Genomic DNA, 17332 nt, shown 5'->3' on the forward strand with positions numbered 1-17332 from the left:
TTAACCAAGATGTAATGAGTGAAAATGTAGTTCTCTGTACTGGATAAACTTTGTAATGGAGACACTGTGTCTATTTATTGGCTGGATTTTAGTCAAAATCCTCATGAATTTCATCATAAAGCCTTTTTATATTTTGAAACAGACTTTATTGTTGAATCCTTAAAACATTTTGGTATATGTGCTATTTTACCTAGCGTTAGATGAGAAGATTGAAACCACTTTTGGGTCTAATAAATATACCAAGAGCAGCCAGTTAGCTTAACTTATTACAAAGCTAAGGAAACAAGTGAGACAGTCCGTACATAATGTTTAGGGATAGGGATTAAACAAAAGATACCTGTGAATTAATGAGCTTTAGGGGTGCTGGTAGATAGACTTTGTTACTTTTGGACGGAGGTCAGCAAGCTGATTCTCCCAGACTTGTTTCCAATCTTTATGCTAAGCTAAGCATAGCTTGCTCTCTGTAGCTACATTTTTGTAACAGTTTATGAAATGACATTGTGACACAGGTCGCTAATAGTGATGAAACTACAGGGAATTATCACTTAATTCAGCTTTAAGGAGTGACTGCAACGGTTTTGTGTTAAAAAAAACAAACTCTAAAAACCTACTGTGGTCTTCCTATTCAGCACAGCTGTTAGCATCTAGCTGGTGAACATAGTGCAGCAATTAGCAGCTAAAGAGCCAGATATTCCCCTCAGGAGTTGGTAGAGACCAAAAACAGAGCTAAAAGAGAGTGAATATTGGACTTCAGTCATGAGGTGACCAGAAACACAAGTCCAAATGAACGATAATGTTGCTCTATAACTCAGAAGGTTCACCACATCAACTTAAACGTGATATATATCAATGTTGCCAGTGGGGAAATAAAAAATCAGTTCTTGCAAGGTTTCACTCTATGTTTTCCCTTCAGTGCTGACGGTCATGTAGCAGTTCTAGTGTCTGTTTACATCAAAGACCATGGTGTTAGTGTAATAATCAGTGTATTCCTAGCTCATACAGAAATATATGCTCCAAACTCTGTGTGTAAACACAGTTGTATTCTACACTTCCACCTTCAGCCCAGAACCACAGTCCAGAACCAGTTGTTTTCTGGCTTCGCTCTGACAGCCTGGTGCCCACTCCCTCCGTCTGCTGAGTGATCCAGTTTCAGTCGGGCCCAGCGGAGCCAGACTCTGTGGAGCTGGCTGCACTATCAGATGTCTCCAGAATGAAATGGGCTGTTTTATCACCTCACCCAATGGCAGCTGTCTCCCAGGCATCCACATACCTGCAAAGGGAGATACATGACCCTCCTCATGCCTCACTGTGAGGCGGTGTGCATCAGTGACTGGGATGGTCAGGAAAGCCGTCCATCACAAGACCGCCGCCTCGCAGAGACCGTGGTGGGGGGAAACCAGAAGTATCCTCTCAGGTACACGGGGTTCAAGGAGCGATGGAAAAACGCCAGGAGTGCACTTTGTTCTCAGTTTAATTGACACACAGTCTGGAGAAGACAGTTATAACCTATATTATAATAAGTCTTTTAAGTTTGCACCAAGGAGAGTAAAGAACAGCAGAGTCAATTGAGCAGCTGAATTTTCTTTTTTACAAATTGAACTTTCCATGGGTGATATGTGACATTTAAGTTGATGTTTAATTGCTACCAGGTCAAAAAAAAAGACAGCTGAAGGTGCTGGATTCAGCAGGGTCAAAATGCAAAATGTCTGAGCTTTAGGTACATCACGCAGACTAAAACCATATCAGGAAAATATTCTACATTTGCTGTCATGAGGGAATCATCAACAATAATATACAATATGTACAAAGCACATTCAAAGATCATACAGAATTTTTTTTAATTTCTGATAGTCTCATGCCTCAAACCATCACACAACCTTTCTATCCAAACAAACAAGTTTGCAGACTAAATGTTTCTTTATTCTCTCTTTGACATTAAGCAGCTTTTCCATAAAATACACATGGTAATGTTTAAAATATTAGCGTATAATGTTAAGGTTTCCTTACTGCAGATAACATTCAGTCCACATAATGTCAGGAGATATATAACAGGGTTAATATCACTTGTAAAACAATAAGATCTAGGGATAATATTGGAATTATACTTGTTAGTGAGCTCTGTCAGAGCAGTAATATGATGTTTTTAAACACTCTTTTTCATTCTCCCTGACAGGATCATTTCCTTTTCTGATAAACAGGATAGAAAGTGTTGTTCTGCACGCTGAGTCACCTTTCACTCTGGCCTCAGTTCCTGTCTTGAATGGAAATGCTATAACCTCTTTTGTGGAGTGATATGTATTGCTAAGGAAAAAGGAAATGACAAGGCGAGGAAACACAATTTGGTTATCTTCCAGTGAGCCATAGGCTAGAGGTGCTGAGAGGAAATATTACGTCTGTTACAAGAGGTAGTATAATATGTGAGCCGTGCTAATATGCTGTTCATTTGTTGCGTGAGACTCATAAAGAGAGGTGATCAATCAAAAAGGCAATAAAAGCAATCAACTAATTAGACATGGATCTCAGACCATAAATCCCTGCCTGGCCATATCCAATTGGTTACAGGCGTTTTCAATGGTTGTTTGACTGATCACTTCGGTCAGTCTGACATCAACCTAACAGAGTTTAATAGCCTTTAAACAACAGGGAAACCTTGCACACAGTTAATGATTTCAGTTAGCAGTAGCACCGTTTAGCTCAGGTTTTTAGATCCTAGTAAAGACGGAGACACTGCAGTCAGATTTTTGTCACACGACTCGGATACCGCCAAGAAATCAGTCACTGGTGATGTCGTGGAGGCCATTTTCTCCCTGCTGCACATGCTGGGGGTCAGCCACTCGCCGCCCTCAGGGGTCATCTGGGTGGTGGGGGTGTGGACCACGGTGCTCTGGGGGGTCGGGGAAACAACCTGGATGGACACATCGGAGTTGCCGGGCTGGGGGCTTTCTGGAAGATCTGACATGGCAGAGCCCACTGGAGACAAACAAAAGCTGCATCCTTAACAGGAACGGGTTCATTGTTGTTTTAAGCAGACCGTGATGAATGCTCATCATTTAGAAATGAGCGCAGCAGACCTCAACATCGAGTTTGTTTTTTTGAGAATCTTGCCATTGTGCTGCATAAAAACACCATGGCACTTCCAAAAAACAGAAAAAAAGATTAAAAGCTCACAGGACTGTCAAACAGATCTTCAAATGTTTTACAAATGAAATACCTACAAGGCTTTTTTTGTCAGATATTGTTGATTTTATCTTGTACAACTCTCTGTTTCTCTGTTTCTAGCACAAATGTTGCAATGAGAAATTTCAGTAAAACCTCTCCAACAGAATAATTTGCAAGCGTCCCATTTTTTATCTTTAAAACAAAGACATATCTACTTATAATGTGAGCGTCCTGTTTTTGCTAGTAGTAAGTACATAATTCTGGTGTTTAAATGCTTCAAACAATTTTCCAATTAGTTTCTTAAACTATTAGTAGAGTTGTGCTATTCCCAGTTACAGTTGATTAGAAACAATCTTTTAATAAGGCCTGGGTTGAAAAAAACCCCATGATTCAGCCAGTTACTGACACTTTCTCTCTTCGACCGCTGCAAGGTTATTGTGGTGGCCTTTTGTTACCGGCCAGGAAAAGGCAATGGCTTTAACTTTATGGAAGTGAAGCTATGATGAATAGACTGCTATATTTGGCCATTTATTCCACAACAAGAGCCACAGATGGATTGTAAATGATGGCAGTGAAAGTTGTTTTGCTTTATTTACACACACGACTGTAACTGGTTTTAAGTGTGGTTTTGAAAAGCGCTAATTACTGTTTTTTGCTACTTGAGTTGCATGTAGATACCATCTGTAGCATTGACATCTGCACCGATGCTGCTCCTTAGTACCTTTTTATCATCTAAAAAAGAATTTCTTTGTTTCAAACACCATGACACGGATACTGATCGTGTACCTTTCATAATGTACCATTTATAAACATGGTGTGGAGGATCTTTATAATAAATTATGGAAATAAAATGAATGAATAATTAACTGTAACTGACTGTTTCCTTGCAAGATACAGAATTCATGACAACATAAATAGTTTTTTTCTTACATGTACTCTGACTTCTTACTATTACCATAAGGAGGAATAGTGTTCCTACAGGCTAACTAACTACTCTTGCTTTACGCTTGGACTGGTAAAGATCGATGTCAGGCTGCAGTCAAGGACAGTCATGTGGTGATTCATGAGCTGTTGAGAGCTGCACCTGTCCAATGAGCCCTGACTTTCTGACCTTGATGTATTGTGCTGTGTCTGCTCTCTGGGTTACTTGGCTCTCTCTCCCCCCTTTTGTTTTTCTCTCCATCTCTGACTAATTCTGATTTCAGACTGTGAAATGGCAGAAGAGGTATCGCATGCTGGTTTCCTCGGGTGAGATGAGATGAGTGCAGCTGTTGGATGGACTTAAAGAGCGTGTATACAGTAGGGAGAGGGAGGGGACTTCCCTAAATAATTCCTCTCTCTAACTCTCTCCTCTCTCTACCACAGTCCCAAAGTCATTTATCTGTCAGTGCTAGCGGGCAGCGCTTGCTTCATTACATCCAACACAACAAAAACAAGCAAACAAACTGCAACTTCAGCATCTCTTCCTCTGCCTCCAGATCACACATCTCTGGTTCTCTCAAAGTCTTTCATTTCACATTCTGTTGAAGCGGTCAGAAAATGGCTTCCACTCAGGACAGTCTGGGCAGACTGTCTTAAACACTCACACACACATCCCCAGGCACCCCCCTTCCCCACTATAATGTTAGGTCAGCAGTAGTGGTGCAGTAGCAGTAGCAGCAGTTAGCAGCAGCACAGTGTGGTTGTGGAAGAATGTCCGTCGGTGGCAGTGAGCGCCTTTGTTGTGTGGAATGTGTCAGTGTGGAAGAAACCTGTGTTTATGATGGTGTCATTGTTTGTGAGCCACACGATGCCGAGCTTAGTGTGCAAGTGTGTGTGTTTGTCATCATGTATATGCACACTCATTTAAAGCGGCAATGATCAAAATTTTTGGATGGATGGGTCACATGACTCGATTGTGAAAGGGATCACTCTAAGCGGAAAAACTCCTGACTGTGCAGTTCAACTCAGTTCTACAGAGTTTTATAGCATCTTTCAGCTGTTTTGGTTTTCTGGCCACAACTTTACTACTTTGGTTCACTCTTACTGCTCTCATGTCGTCGTTTTTGGTCGGAGCAGGCAGCAATTTCTTTACCAAAAACGCTCTGTATTTACCAGGTGGAAACAACCGCGAATGCTAAACGTTGCTCTGTAACTGCTGGATGTGTAAATAACAATTTGCTGACAACTTAAAAGGTGATAATCAGTCGTTGTTGTGTTCACAGACTGTTTCGGCTGTCTCCAAGTGGCCCAAAAAATTAGTAATTGCAGGTTTAGCACGCAGGTTGTAGTGCAGTGGTTCCCATTTTTTTTGTCTGTTCTTAATGGGATTTTTAAAATAATAATTCACTATACACAAAACACAGGGGCTATAGTAGATCCATAGCACATGGGAATCCATTTTTGATGTATTGTGTTTTTTTTTTTCCCCCGATAGGTTCAATTAAGTTTGCATACTACCACCGCTTGGTGTGGCTGAATATGGACGTTTTAACCCCTTATCCATTACTTTCAGGATACTCATTTTAGTAATATCTATTTTGACTCTTCTGTCCACTTGCTAACTAGTTTTCATGCAATTGCAACATGTGCTGGTACAATGTTACACCACATGCTAGCCGCTGCCCACATTCCCGCAATGACATTGTTAATATGCTGTTGTTTAGCAGCACATCCACTTCCTCTTACTGTACAAAAATGAAGCCACTTTATCCCGGATACAGCCGCTGTCATCTTACTCTTAAACCAACTTTTTATAGCTTCGAATAACTTAAACACTTAACACTTAAACATACATCAGCGTGATCAGAACTACATGAAATGCCAGAAAGCATCTATGAGGAAAATGTATTTGACATGTACTTCCAATTTTTTAGTTTTGCAAATGTCCCATCTGGATACATGGACGCAGCGGGTTTTATTACCTATACTGCAATCAGCCTCCAGGGGGCGATCAATATGTTTTGGGTCACTTTTGGAGTTCTGATATGTCGTCAATGTGTTTGATCATGTTCATCATTTTAGTTCAGTATGTAAGCATGCTAATGTTTTCTAGTTAGCACAAAAGACAAAGCACAGCTGAGGCTGATGGGAATCTCATTAGTTTTTCCATAAATCACAGTGTTGGACAAATTTATATTTTCACCTGATGGTGGCGCTAGAGGAAAGATCAGGCTTCATCCACTGGACACCATGGATATTTACAAAATTTCATCGCATTTTGTGTTGAGACACTTCAGTCTGGATTAAAGTGGTGGACTGACAGACTACCATTGCCATCTTTTGAGCGAAAATCAGCATGAAACCAATTTATAATCCTATTTGTGTTTTTATTTTCTTCCCTTTTTCTAATAAAATCAAAATTGATATTTTTTCAAATTAGCAGAACTTGGCCAGTCTTTTCATCTAACCTCTGGTAACTGCGTAGTTACTTGAATCACTTATAGTACAGTGTACTACCGAGTGTTTGTGTTCAAGGGCAACGTGTCGTCACTCTCACTGAGCTCTAAAGCCAGTCCGTCACAGCGGACATGGGCCTGCATTCTCAGCTGCTCTGCTTCATGTGTGCTCAAACACACACACACATTCACTCAAAGGCCTAAACGCACTTTATCATTTTATACTTCTCTCTGCCCCCCTCCGTCTTCGCTCTATATCTCTTCTCTTTCTTCACATGCATCCCACAGTCAGTCCCCATCCTCTGCTCTATCTCTCTGTCACACAAACACACCCTGAGCCCTGCGGACATTTTCTTTCTCTCCTTCACTCGCAATCTTCTCTCTCTTTCTCCTTACTCACTCCCCCTGTCTTTTTCTCTGCCTCTGCCCTCATTCTCTCTCTGTGTCACTGCTCTCTGAATCCTCATCTCTCTGTTTTGACTTCAAAGCCTTGTTGGGATGAATACTGTATCTCTGCAGTTCATATGCATGTGTGTAATTGTGTGTGTGTGTGTGTGTGTGTGCTGGAGACTGCACAGTGCAGCTGATGATATATGTGTATGAGTATATCGGTGTGTATACTACTGTATGGGTTGACATCTATGCATTGTGGATTGTTTGTGTGAATGTTATCATGTGCTGGCATCTTGCCTACCTATCAGCAGCTGTCGGCCACAAGAGAAAATTCAAGATCAATGGTATTGTGTTGCCAGCGAGCCTCAGGGCTGGCATTCAGTGATACCATGTGAGGGTGTGTGTGTGTGTGTGTGTGTGTGTGTGTGTGTGTGTGTGTGTGTGTGTGTGTGCACTCTCACCTCGGCTCTCTTGTTGGGCCCAGAAGTGCTCAACAGTTTTGGCAATGTCACGGTTCTCTCTCAGTTCTTTCTGCCATTGGCGCAGCTCCTGCACATCTGGCCGTGCCCTGGTCTATAACACACAACAACACGTGCGAAGGCATCACATGTATAACTTTACATTAGCAAACATCAATATCTTAATTAAGTTGCAAGCCAATCAGCACAAGTAGGCTTTTCTAACGTGGCTCATTTAGGGTGTCCAATATTTTTTATTAGTATAATTGTGTTTCATTGACGTCAACATTCACTGTGGTTGGAGACACCACAACATCCATACTCCATACTCTGCTAGGTCACATCTGTCCAGCTGCAAATGCTTAAGCTCTAACTTCTCTCCTCTGTCAGTAATATATTTGTGTTTATATTAAGCGGTAAATTGACAAATCTTTTCACTTTTATTTGTCATGTTCATTCTTTATACTGAGATTTCCCTGATTTTGTGCAGCTGTAGTGTTGAAATGTTTTAATCTTGATTTTTTCCACATGAAAAATTACTGTGTAACTTTGTTTTCAAAGGTGCAGTATAAATATGCTTTATTATTATCTGTATAGTTTTAACATGTGGTAAGTTATGAACATCAGCTTTAACTTAGATGCTACACCTTTGCATAATGAACACATTACGGCGTGTGTGCCTCAGTGCGTGTTATGTAAAAGTAGCGCAGTACTGCAATGAGCAGAATATATTATTAAAATGTATTACTGAGTGTGTTTGTGTATCCTATGTGTACCACTTGAGTTGGTGAGGAAATGGGTCAAATCTGTCTCTGAATCTTCTCTCAGTCCAGCCTGTAGTTAGCATGAGTTATGCTTTTGTTCTTGGAGAAAACCCCTGTAGTTGTTATGTCTGTTTGTGTGTGGGCTGCTGGCTTTCCTGAGAGATTACTAAACAGACTTGCTGTTTTTGATGAATAGAAAATGACCCTGAAGAGCTCACTCTCCCTTTTCCTTCCTTATCTCCTCCTCCTACTACTACTCTCCAACAAACTCCTTCCTTTTTTTTCTTCCAAGTCCAGGTGTGCCTCCTCACACTCAACCTCAGACGCTATCTCTCTCTCTACCAACGGCTTGTTTCATCTCTCTCCTCTGTATTCTCTTCCACCTCTCCTCTCTCCAACCTTGTTTTCCTCTTACTCCTCCCTCTCCATTCGACCCCAACTTTCTCCCCAGTGCCTCCCTGAATGGCGACAATAGTGTTGCTATTAGCAGTCGGTATGAAAGTGGGCCTGTTATATAAGCCTGGCGATGGGTTGAGGAATGGGTAAGACTAGAGGGCTCCAATAGTTAATTTACCGGGTGTCAGAGTGCCGCAGCAGCCCTCCACTGATGGGAGCAAACCATAGAAATGGAAATGAGGGGTGAGGGTCAGGAGGGGTGGGGGTTGGAGTCTGTTTGCTCGCCATGGTTTGTGTGTGTCTGTGTCTGTGTGGCCATTTCTCTCTACCACTTTCCATTGGTGTGCTGCGGAAACCTTATACCTGCCAGCCAATACTAAATAAAATTTTTATATTTGACGTAGCTGTGACACACAAATCTCAGTTCCTGGAAAGCTGGCTTTTTGAATACACATGCAGGACGCTGGCAGTTTGTGTATGATAGCAAGAGACAAAGAGCTGGGTTTAGTGTGTGTGCGTGTGGGCATTTTGAAGCCTGTCGGGGTGCATCAGAACAGCTGATTAGCAGGGCTGCTGTATTGTTTTGACTGCGTGCATCAGTGACTGTGTTTTGTAACTCTGAATTCTGAATGTGAGCACGTATATATTTGAACTTACAAAAAATTTTAATTGTGAGCAGCAAATTATGTTTGTCTTCATCTATTCTTCCTCGTTTTAATCATTAACGCACATTTGATAATACGTATCTTGTTGCTATAATCTTTAACGTCACACACAACAGTCAGTGTGCATGTGAGTCAGTCCTCTGTATAGGCATGAAGATTGGGAATAGAGTGATTAGAAACATTTGTAAGACATTGCGAGGCTGCATGCATTCACACACATTACTTGGAATTCAAAAGCCAACACACACAAATTAAAAATCACACAAAAGCACAAGACACGCAGCACGAGCAGAACCCCCTACACTCACCCACAAAAATGCATACAAACTCTGCTGCTATGCCCTCTTTAACACACACACACACACACACACACACACACACACACACACACACACACACACACACACTTCGATCCCACTGCACAGCCTTTCAAGCTGCCTTCCTTTTTGTGCAAAGCTGCCTGTGAGACTGAGTCCCTCTCCCATTCTCACACTCTGCAGCAGCACAATGGCTTCTTTTTGGAGGAACTGGCTGCAGTCACATCACCAGCCTCGCTGACAGGCTGCATAAAGACACAGCCACTGCAGCCTGCTCTGTCTACGCTTCACACTCCATCCGCCCACCGATCCATCATCTTTTTGTTGACTGTTGCTTCCATCAAGGCTTAACCAGCTGAGTGACCTGTGATCTGATTCATGCCTTTGTAGACTCAGGCACAGTGAGTGGTCGTGCTATGGCCTTACTGTCATTTAAAGGTAAATTGGATCTAAAATCCTCTGTAAATTTCAGATGATAGTGAATATCACACGACTACCTGAGGAGGCCTTTCATGCTATGACCAGTTTGTCTCATTCTGAGACAGTGAGCCCCTACAGCCCCTCAGGGGGGTGGGGAAGTGAGGGCGAAGTAGGGCCACCGGCTACTGGATGTCCTGAGTGCCTGTGACATATTTTCTGCATGAGTGTCACTGCACGTGTCCCGCTGAGTTAACGCTGGACCTCAATTCAAACCATTCATCTATTGCTGCCCTTGGATCATTCAGCTGGAATCGCAGACCTAGTTCTGCTGTTGACTATACAGCTCTCAGGGTGTGTGTGCAAGTGTGTGAGAGATTCTTTCAAACAGCTCTATTAGTTTATGTCAAGAAGAATACACTCAGTTCTCACAGTGTCCCACTTTAAGAAAATAAATGTGCCTGCTAGTCCAAGAAGACTTTCTTCAGACATGTTGAAAGTGTAACAGTATTTTTATATTTACATTACTTACCAAACGATAATGAAAGAAATATGGCTTACTATTTTTTGTGCATTGCATTGTTATTCTTAAAAACAAAGCATCCACCTCAGAGTGAGAAAACCATCACAGTTTCTGCAAGCTCTAACACTTGTTAGACAATTTAAATACCAGTCAGAATAAAACATATGAGCAGTTTTGGCACAGAAATGACTATAATAATATAAACAACTTAAGATTTTAAAGTCCTAGTTTGACATTTAGGAAATATGCTTAATTTGCTTTCTGTGTAGAGTTAGATTAGTAGACTGATACACTCTCGTGCTGGTATGGTAAAAAATGAAGCTAAAGCAAGTGGTTAGCTTAGTGTGGCATAAAGATTGGAATAAGAAACAGCTAGCCTGGCTCTGTCTGAAGGTAACGAAATCCACCTACCAGGACCTCCAATAAATATTATATTTTTGTTATATTTTGTTTGTTCAATCTACACAAAAGTGTAAAAAGGACAATTTGAGGTTATGTGGCGGACTATTTCTCTGCTGGGAGCAGTAACTACCTGGAATCTCTGCGGGTTGCCTGGCAACTGCTCCAAACAAAGAAATAATCCGACACATAACCCCCCCCTCCCCCCCATAAGAGAGCAAGGAGAACTGTCATTTACACTTATTTGTACAGAGCCTGGCTAGCTGTTTCCCTCTCGCTGTGCCAGAATTTAGTGTACAGGGTTAGGCTGCACAAGGCTGTGCAGCACAGGACAATGCTGTGCCAGGAAAAGGCCAACCTCGCTGTGTGGACGCTTAATAAATCTGCAAATAGTGGACAGTGGAAATGATTATGATGAAAGCCTGCTTCTCCACTTGACCACAAACCCTAATACTGACAGCCTAATTGTAATGCCTATTTATTACACAGCAGCCACATTACTGCGACTCAGCTGACTAGGCCTGAGAGAGCCTGAGAAGTCTCAGCGTGTGTGTGTGCATGTACATATGTGTGCATTACAGTAGCAGGCATGGATGAATGGATTAGAGTTGCGCTAAGGCACACAGTCTAAAGAAGATTATGTAATATGTTTAGACCCATCAGCTCTTTATGTTTGTACGCGAGGGAAAGAAGAGACAATCGCATTGTCTGGGTCATAGATGTGAGTTAGTGTGTGTGAGTGTGTGTGCTGCTGCGTGTACTATCTCTACCGCTGCTCTTCCTCAGTCTTCAATATGTTTTGATGAGACGTATTAATAATGGAGGGATAAAGCTTCAATCTACAAAAATACCCTCCTTCCCTGCTTCCTGTCCTGGCTCTCGGTCTGTCTGTCTTTCTTGCAAACACACATACACTCACACAAGTACACACACACCCTCTGCAGTCCGCGCTGCGTCAGGCAGGTTATATAACAGCAGAGGGTGTAAGAGTGAGGGGGAAAGAGGGGGTGTAGATGGGGTTGAAGAGAACATGGTATACTGATAAAGGTAGAGGAAAACCACGTAGAAAAATTGTATTCATCACTGAGTCAAATGTGTTTTTCTATAGCAAAATCCCATAATCCTATTATACTCTTACAGTACAAGCCCTCAAAAATATTCTATAAGTACTTAAAAATCTCACACTAGGCCAGTTTATGGTGAAATATAGCTTGTTATTGTACACTTCGGTATTAAATCCGTGAGCCATGATATCTTGAAGCGAGAGTTTTGCCTGAATACATTTATAATGGGAGACAGTTATTATTATTACATACAGTACGTACACATTCTCAGGCCGGTAAACTCAAATGAAGTTTTAAAGTGCTTCACTGCGGACTCTGTTTGTGCCGTCTCTGCTCTGCTGCCCACTGAGCTGTTAACTGCTGTTTTTTCCCCAGCCAAGGTAACAGCAGCCGTGACACACTACAACGCCTGTCAGGACTTTGCCTCAGTGCTTATACCCAAAATATCTCCACCCTGTGCAGCTTGAATAAGTCATGATCCTAAGAGGCCAACCCTCAACATCGGGCCCCGGTTGTTCTGCTTTCCCAGCATCCCTGTGCTTCTCAAGGGTTTCTAGCCTCCGCCTCTCTCCCTATTCTTACCCGCTACGGATGTTGCCAAGGCCGCAGTTCCCTCCATCTCGAGCCATTTCTAATCCGAGGCCACTCTGCAACATCATCTTGCCTCTTTCCTCCCTTTTGTCATCCATCTGAAAATGTTCCCTAACACGGCCCGAGCTTCATCCTCCCAATCCCTCACTACTGTCTCTCTGTCTCTTTCTGGCTGTGTCTCTCTGTTCCTCTAAATCCCTTGGGGGGCTGGGCTGCAGTGCTATCAGTGGCCCTACTGAACCTCTCTTAGATCAGAGTAAACACAGTGAGGAGTGACAGGCAGCTGGCCCAATGCTGCCACCTCATGTGAGCAAAAGCCAATTTTGTTTGTTACAATTTTTTTGTTGTAACAAAAAAAAAAAAAGGAAGTGTTGCCCCCTGCTGGTGCACACGTAGTCCAAACATGGATGCATGCACATGTAAATGCAACACATTTTTCATGCACACACCCACAAATTCAAATGCATGTAAAAACATAGTTCAGTCAAACAGAATGTAAATGTTCATGACAGCACAGCTGGCATCTTTTGCTCTCAATGGTTTGTGCAGCAAGACTGAAGCTGAATCCTCCCACAAACACGAAGGAGAGGAAAAAGCTTCTGGTGAGACAAACAAAAACATGACCTCCGCTTACATCCTTACACCATACAATACTGGGGTTATTTGTGTGTGAGTGTGGACAAATTGCTTTTGATTGCCTCTGGTAGTGTCTGTTTATGTCTATTTATATCACAGTACAGAGCACTTCAGACCACAACGCCCACACAGGAAGGAATTAAATCTCGGCATCACTGATGACATAATCAAGCTGCTGAATGAAATTGTGGTCCGTGTGGGAGAGGGGCTTTTTAGCTGGATGGGATTATACAACAAGATCGCACTGTGGGCCGATGCACACGCAGGAGGGCACCTATTGTATCTTAACAGACCCATACACCCAGGCAGAGGCTCACTGTGGTGTGGTGCGTTAAATGTAGGGTTCCTTCATGTTTCCATACTTCAAAATCCTATTTTATTCCACAATGTAACTTCTTAAATTAGTCTGAAAAGCTTGGGAGATGGAATTTAGATTTGGTAAGCCTGAATAGACCAGACATGCACAGCTGAAGTAATATGCATCCATGATTAAGCAACACTTTTGCATTTTGTTCCAGACATTTACTTTGAAATTTCCTAAAATTTCTAAGACTTTAGAGTTTATATGTGTATTTTTCCATATTCCTTTAGGCTTTTTAGACCTGTAACCAATTTTCTCCCACTTCTGTCTGTCTGTGCTTCTTGTACTTAAGTATAGTTTTAAACAGAAAGCCTGCAAACATCGTTTTGCTTCATATCATGAACAGTGTACCTTATATCCCCTCCAGAAAGCCTGGATGATAAGAGCAGCCTGATCCTCGCTCAGCAGCAGAAACAGAGGGAGGGGAGGCCTAGGACTGGAGATAAAGAGAGAAAACAAGGAGAGAAAAAGTGCGTCAAGAGACAAAACATGAGGGTGTGTCACCTCATCTAAATTAAAAAAAAAAAAAAACACAGCATCTATCTGTGGGCAAGTTTGTGTGTTGTCATGACTTAAATCTATTTTTTAAATATTTTTTCCTGTGAAATGAATGAATGAACAATGAATTTGCAGGTAACAGCGGTAGATTGAGGAGACACTCACTGCACGCTGAGCCAGTCTTTCACAAAAGGGATTTCCTGGAAGTTCACTGCCACTTGTCCTTGCCTGCAGGGGTTGTGGCTGAGGAAAAAAACACACACAGCCCTCAGAAAATATAACATTTGAGAGAAGTGATGAGGTGAAGTAAGGTAAGATATATACAGAGAGAGTTTGTGTGTGTGTGTGTGTGTGTGTGTGTGTGTGGGAGGGGTCTTACTTGTAAAGCCACTCAGTTAGAAAGTCACATGGGTTAAATGCTGTTATTTTTCTCTGCAACACAAAAGACAGTCATTAGTGCCGTGCCTCATGTAGACAAAGTAACTATAAGTAAATATAAAAATGTAAAAATAATAATGTATTAAATGTAAAAGTCTTGCATTCAAAATCTAAATTGAGTAAAAGCACAGAAAAACGTACTTAAAACTCAGTGTTATATAGACACTAGATTACGTAACCTGGATTATTATTACTGATGCAGTAATGTGAATGTAAATGACCTCATATACTATATATAGAGCAATATATCACATTTTATAATATTATCTTATTATTTGTATGTAAAATTTTAATTTAAAGTATAAAGTAGCAGAAAAGAAAAGGAAATACTCAATTACAATTACATAAAAACTTTACTTAATCAACGTAATTAGACCAAGTTGACATGTCTTGGTGTGGCATATTTGACCACTTTTATTACTTTATATTAACATATAAATTCCTTTGATTTCAGGTTTTAGATCAATCTGTGGTCGTTTTAACAGCACTGGTTTATTAGTTAGCTGCCTAGAAGAAATTCAGACCTCGAAACAGCCGTGTTTCCGGGCTTCTCTCAACAAAGCCTCCAGTCCAGGCAACAACGCTGGAAACACTCTCCTCTCCAAATAACGTGTGACAGGACCTGCACACACACACACACACACACACACACACACACACACGCACACACACACAAGAATACATTCATACAGAGAACTTAGTAACACTTTGTTCGGATAGTTTATAGAGTATTTGCAACATTTCAACTGTTTTGCTTTGTCTGTAGATGGTTAACAGATTATCTATAGAGTCATTCATGAACGTACCCTAACCCAGTTTTCTATCATTTAGTGAACTGACGACCCCTGACGACATATTTTATGGATATTTCATATTATATTCGAAACTGTACAATGAACCCAAATAGTGAATTCAGTAACTGCAAGAAGTTTGTGTTAAACAAGTGATTTGGATAAATTCTGAGCAGATTATTTCCTATTTAGGGAACTTTTATACTATTCTCTGTATTATGTATTTCTTTTTTAATCATTTATTACTTATTAGACTTCTTTTTTCTGGCAAACTCTGGGTTTTCTTGTTCCTGACACTTGACCATTGTTCTGTAGACAACTTACTTTACTTTCCATTTATTTTTCATCACCAACATGAACAAAATCTCTGAGATATAGGCCTACTGTGTGTATTTTTTATTTTAAACTTCAAATAACTTAAATTTTAAATCAAGAAGGCCTCGCAAACCCCCCATGAAGCTTTGGCGAACCCTAGTTGGGAACCAGAGCATTAATTAAGATGTTTTCTGTGCCTGAACTTCACCAAAACATACACAGAGATGTAATATTCAGAAAATGGTTGTTGAATCTCAACTAATAACCTGCTGAAATGTTACAAATGCTCACAGTCTAAGTGTTATATTTGCACACAGCTGCACCAAGCAGAGCAAAGCCCATTCGTCTTACGTTCAGGTACTTGTGGAGCCGATGTAGTTTCCACTGTTGTCAGGCGCTTCTGGCTTGAAGGACGAGCTTTTCCCAACACAGAGTAGCCGGCGAGAGCAGGGTGGCAAAGAAGAGGGTCAAAGTCTTTCAGGGGATCATCATCCACAAACACCTGATGAAACCAATGGGGATCATTTCAGAGGACGGACAACTCAGACACAGGGATGAATGAAGTGAATGATGAGCTGACCTTGGCTGTAGTGAGACCATAGAAGACCGGGGAGTGTGTGCTGGCGCTGTACTGGGAGAACTGGGTGCTCACTGAGCTGTTATCTGTCCACATTGCACTGGGAGGACTGGGCTGCTCAGCTTCAAACTCTCCAAAAAACACATTGAACAAAAACAGATTTTATTTTACGCTGTTTTTTTTTTTTTTTAAATTCACAAACTCTTAAACGAACTGAACATTATCTTCTTACCTTCACACACTTGCTGCCACAGTGACTTTTTGGCACCGATTATCTTTGCCATTATTCAGCTTATTTGTTCGGGTGGTTGCTAGGGACTCGCTGGTTGCCAGGGAAGTAGTCATGCCTAAGACTTCCGGTGTAAACACAAGTCGCTGCAGAAGCAGAGTAGCGATTGGTGATAATAAGGTGAAATTTAACTAAAAAAGTGGTCAAAGATGTTAAAAAACAGAAGAATTAAGACTCAAATGATTTGCTAGAACATACCTGAACGGTGCAATTCATTCTAAACTTAGAGTTGTTATTCTTAAAAAGCCTTTTGCCGCCGTTTGTGTCGATGTGTCACATAAAGGTGGTCTCGTTTATATCTCAATAAACAAGGTCGTGTTTTTGTGCCCGAAGCTTTTTTTAAAAATAGAAAATATTGTCCTTTCATCTGCCCTCGATTTTAGAAAATCAAATGCTGCAGCGCTTCTCCTTTAACGCTGCAGTTCCGTTACTCGCCGCTAGAGTGCAGCAGATAACTTACTATTAATAAGTAGTAACACAGGTCTGAAATATCGATCCTATAACAGAGATACAAAGTGTGATTTTACATTTGCCTCACTATTCTTGGGGGAAAGGAATAAGAATTATCTTTGAGTCAGTTTCTTTTTAGTTTACTCTGAAATGTTTTTTTTAGACTCGTCCATGATTCGCTCAGTAAAGTCTGTAAATCTAACTGCTTAACCATGTTAATCATACTGTAGGTGTGCCTGCAAGAACCCTCTATTATACCTCAATACCGTCTTACATTGTTAAGATGTTACTTTTGCAGTGTTTTTTTTAAAAAGGTATTTGGTTTTCACCTTTTCAAATGAGCAAACACGCCATAATCTTATCTGAAGGTGTTTGGCTTTACTTTCATAATACTGTTACAGTTGTTATACTTTAGTTAAGACTTACTGTTGCTCTTCTACCAGGAAAAGGTTCA

At 41.1% G+C, this 17332-nt stretch overlaps 1 protein-coding gene across 1 annotated transcript; it reads right to left on the bottom strand.

Annotated features, from left to right (window-relative positions):
• Positions 1-1453: 1453 nt before the first annotated feature.
• Positions 1454-16491, bottom strand: iqck (IQ motif containing K). Its single transcript, XM_051387646.1, has 9 exons — positions 16372-16491; positions 16143-16270; positions 15914-16064; positions 14981-15078; positions 14398-14450; positions 14184-14261; positions 13872-13956; positions 7391-7502; positions 1454-2970 (listed from the first exon to the last, which is right to left on the bottom strand). Exons 1-9 carry the CDS (start codon positions 16421-16423, stop codon positions 2690-2692), a joined length of 1038 nt encoding a protein of 345 aa, XP_051243606.1. The 5' UTR covers positions 16424-16491; the 3' UTR covers positions 1454-2689.
• Positions 16492-17332: the final 841 nt, after the last annotated feature.

The sequence above is a fragment of the Dicentrarchus labrax genome, unplaced genomic scaffold (genome assembly GCF_905237075.1).
Source record: "Dicentrarchus labrax unplaced genomic scaffold, dlabrax2021, whole genome shotgun sequence".
NCBI lineage: Eukaryota > Metazoa > Chordata > Actinopteri > Moronidae > Dicentrarchus > Dicentrarchus labrax.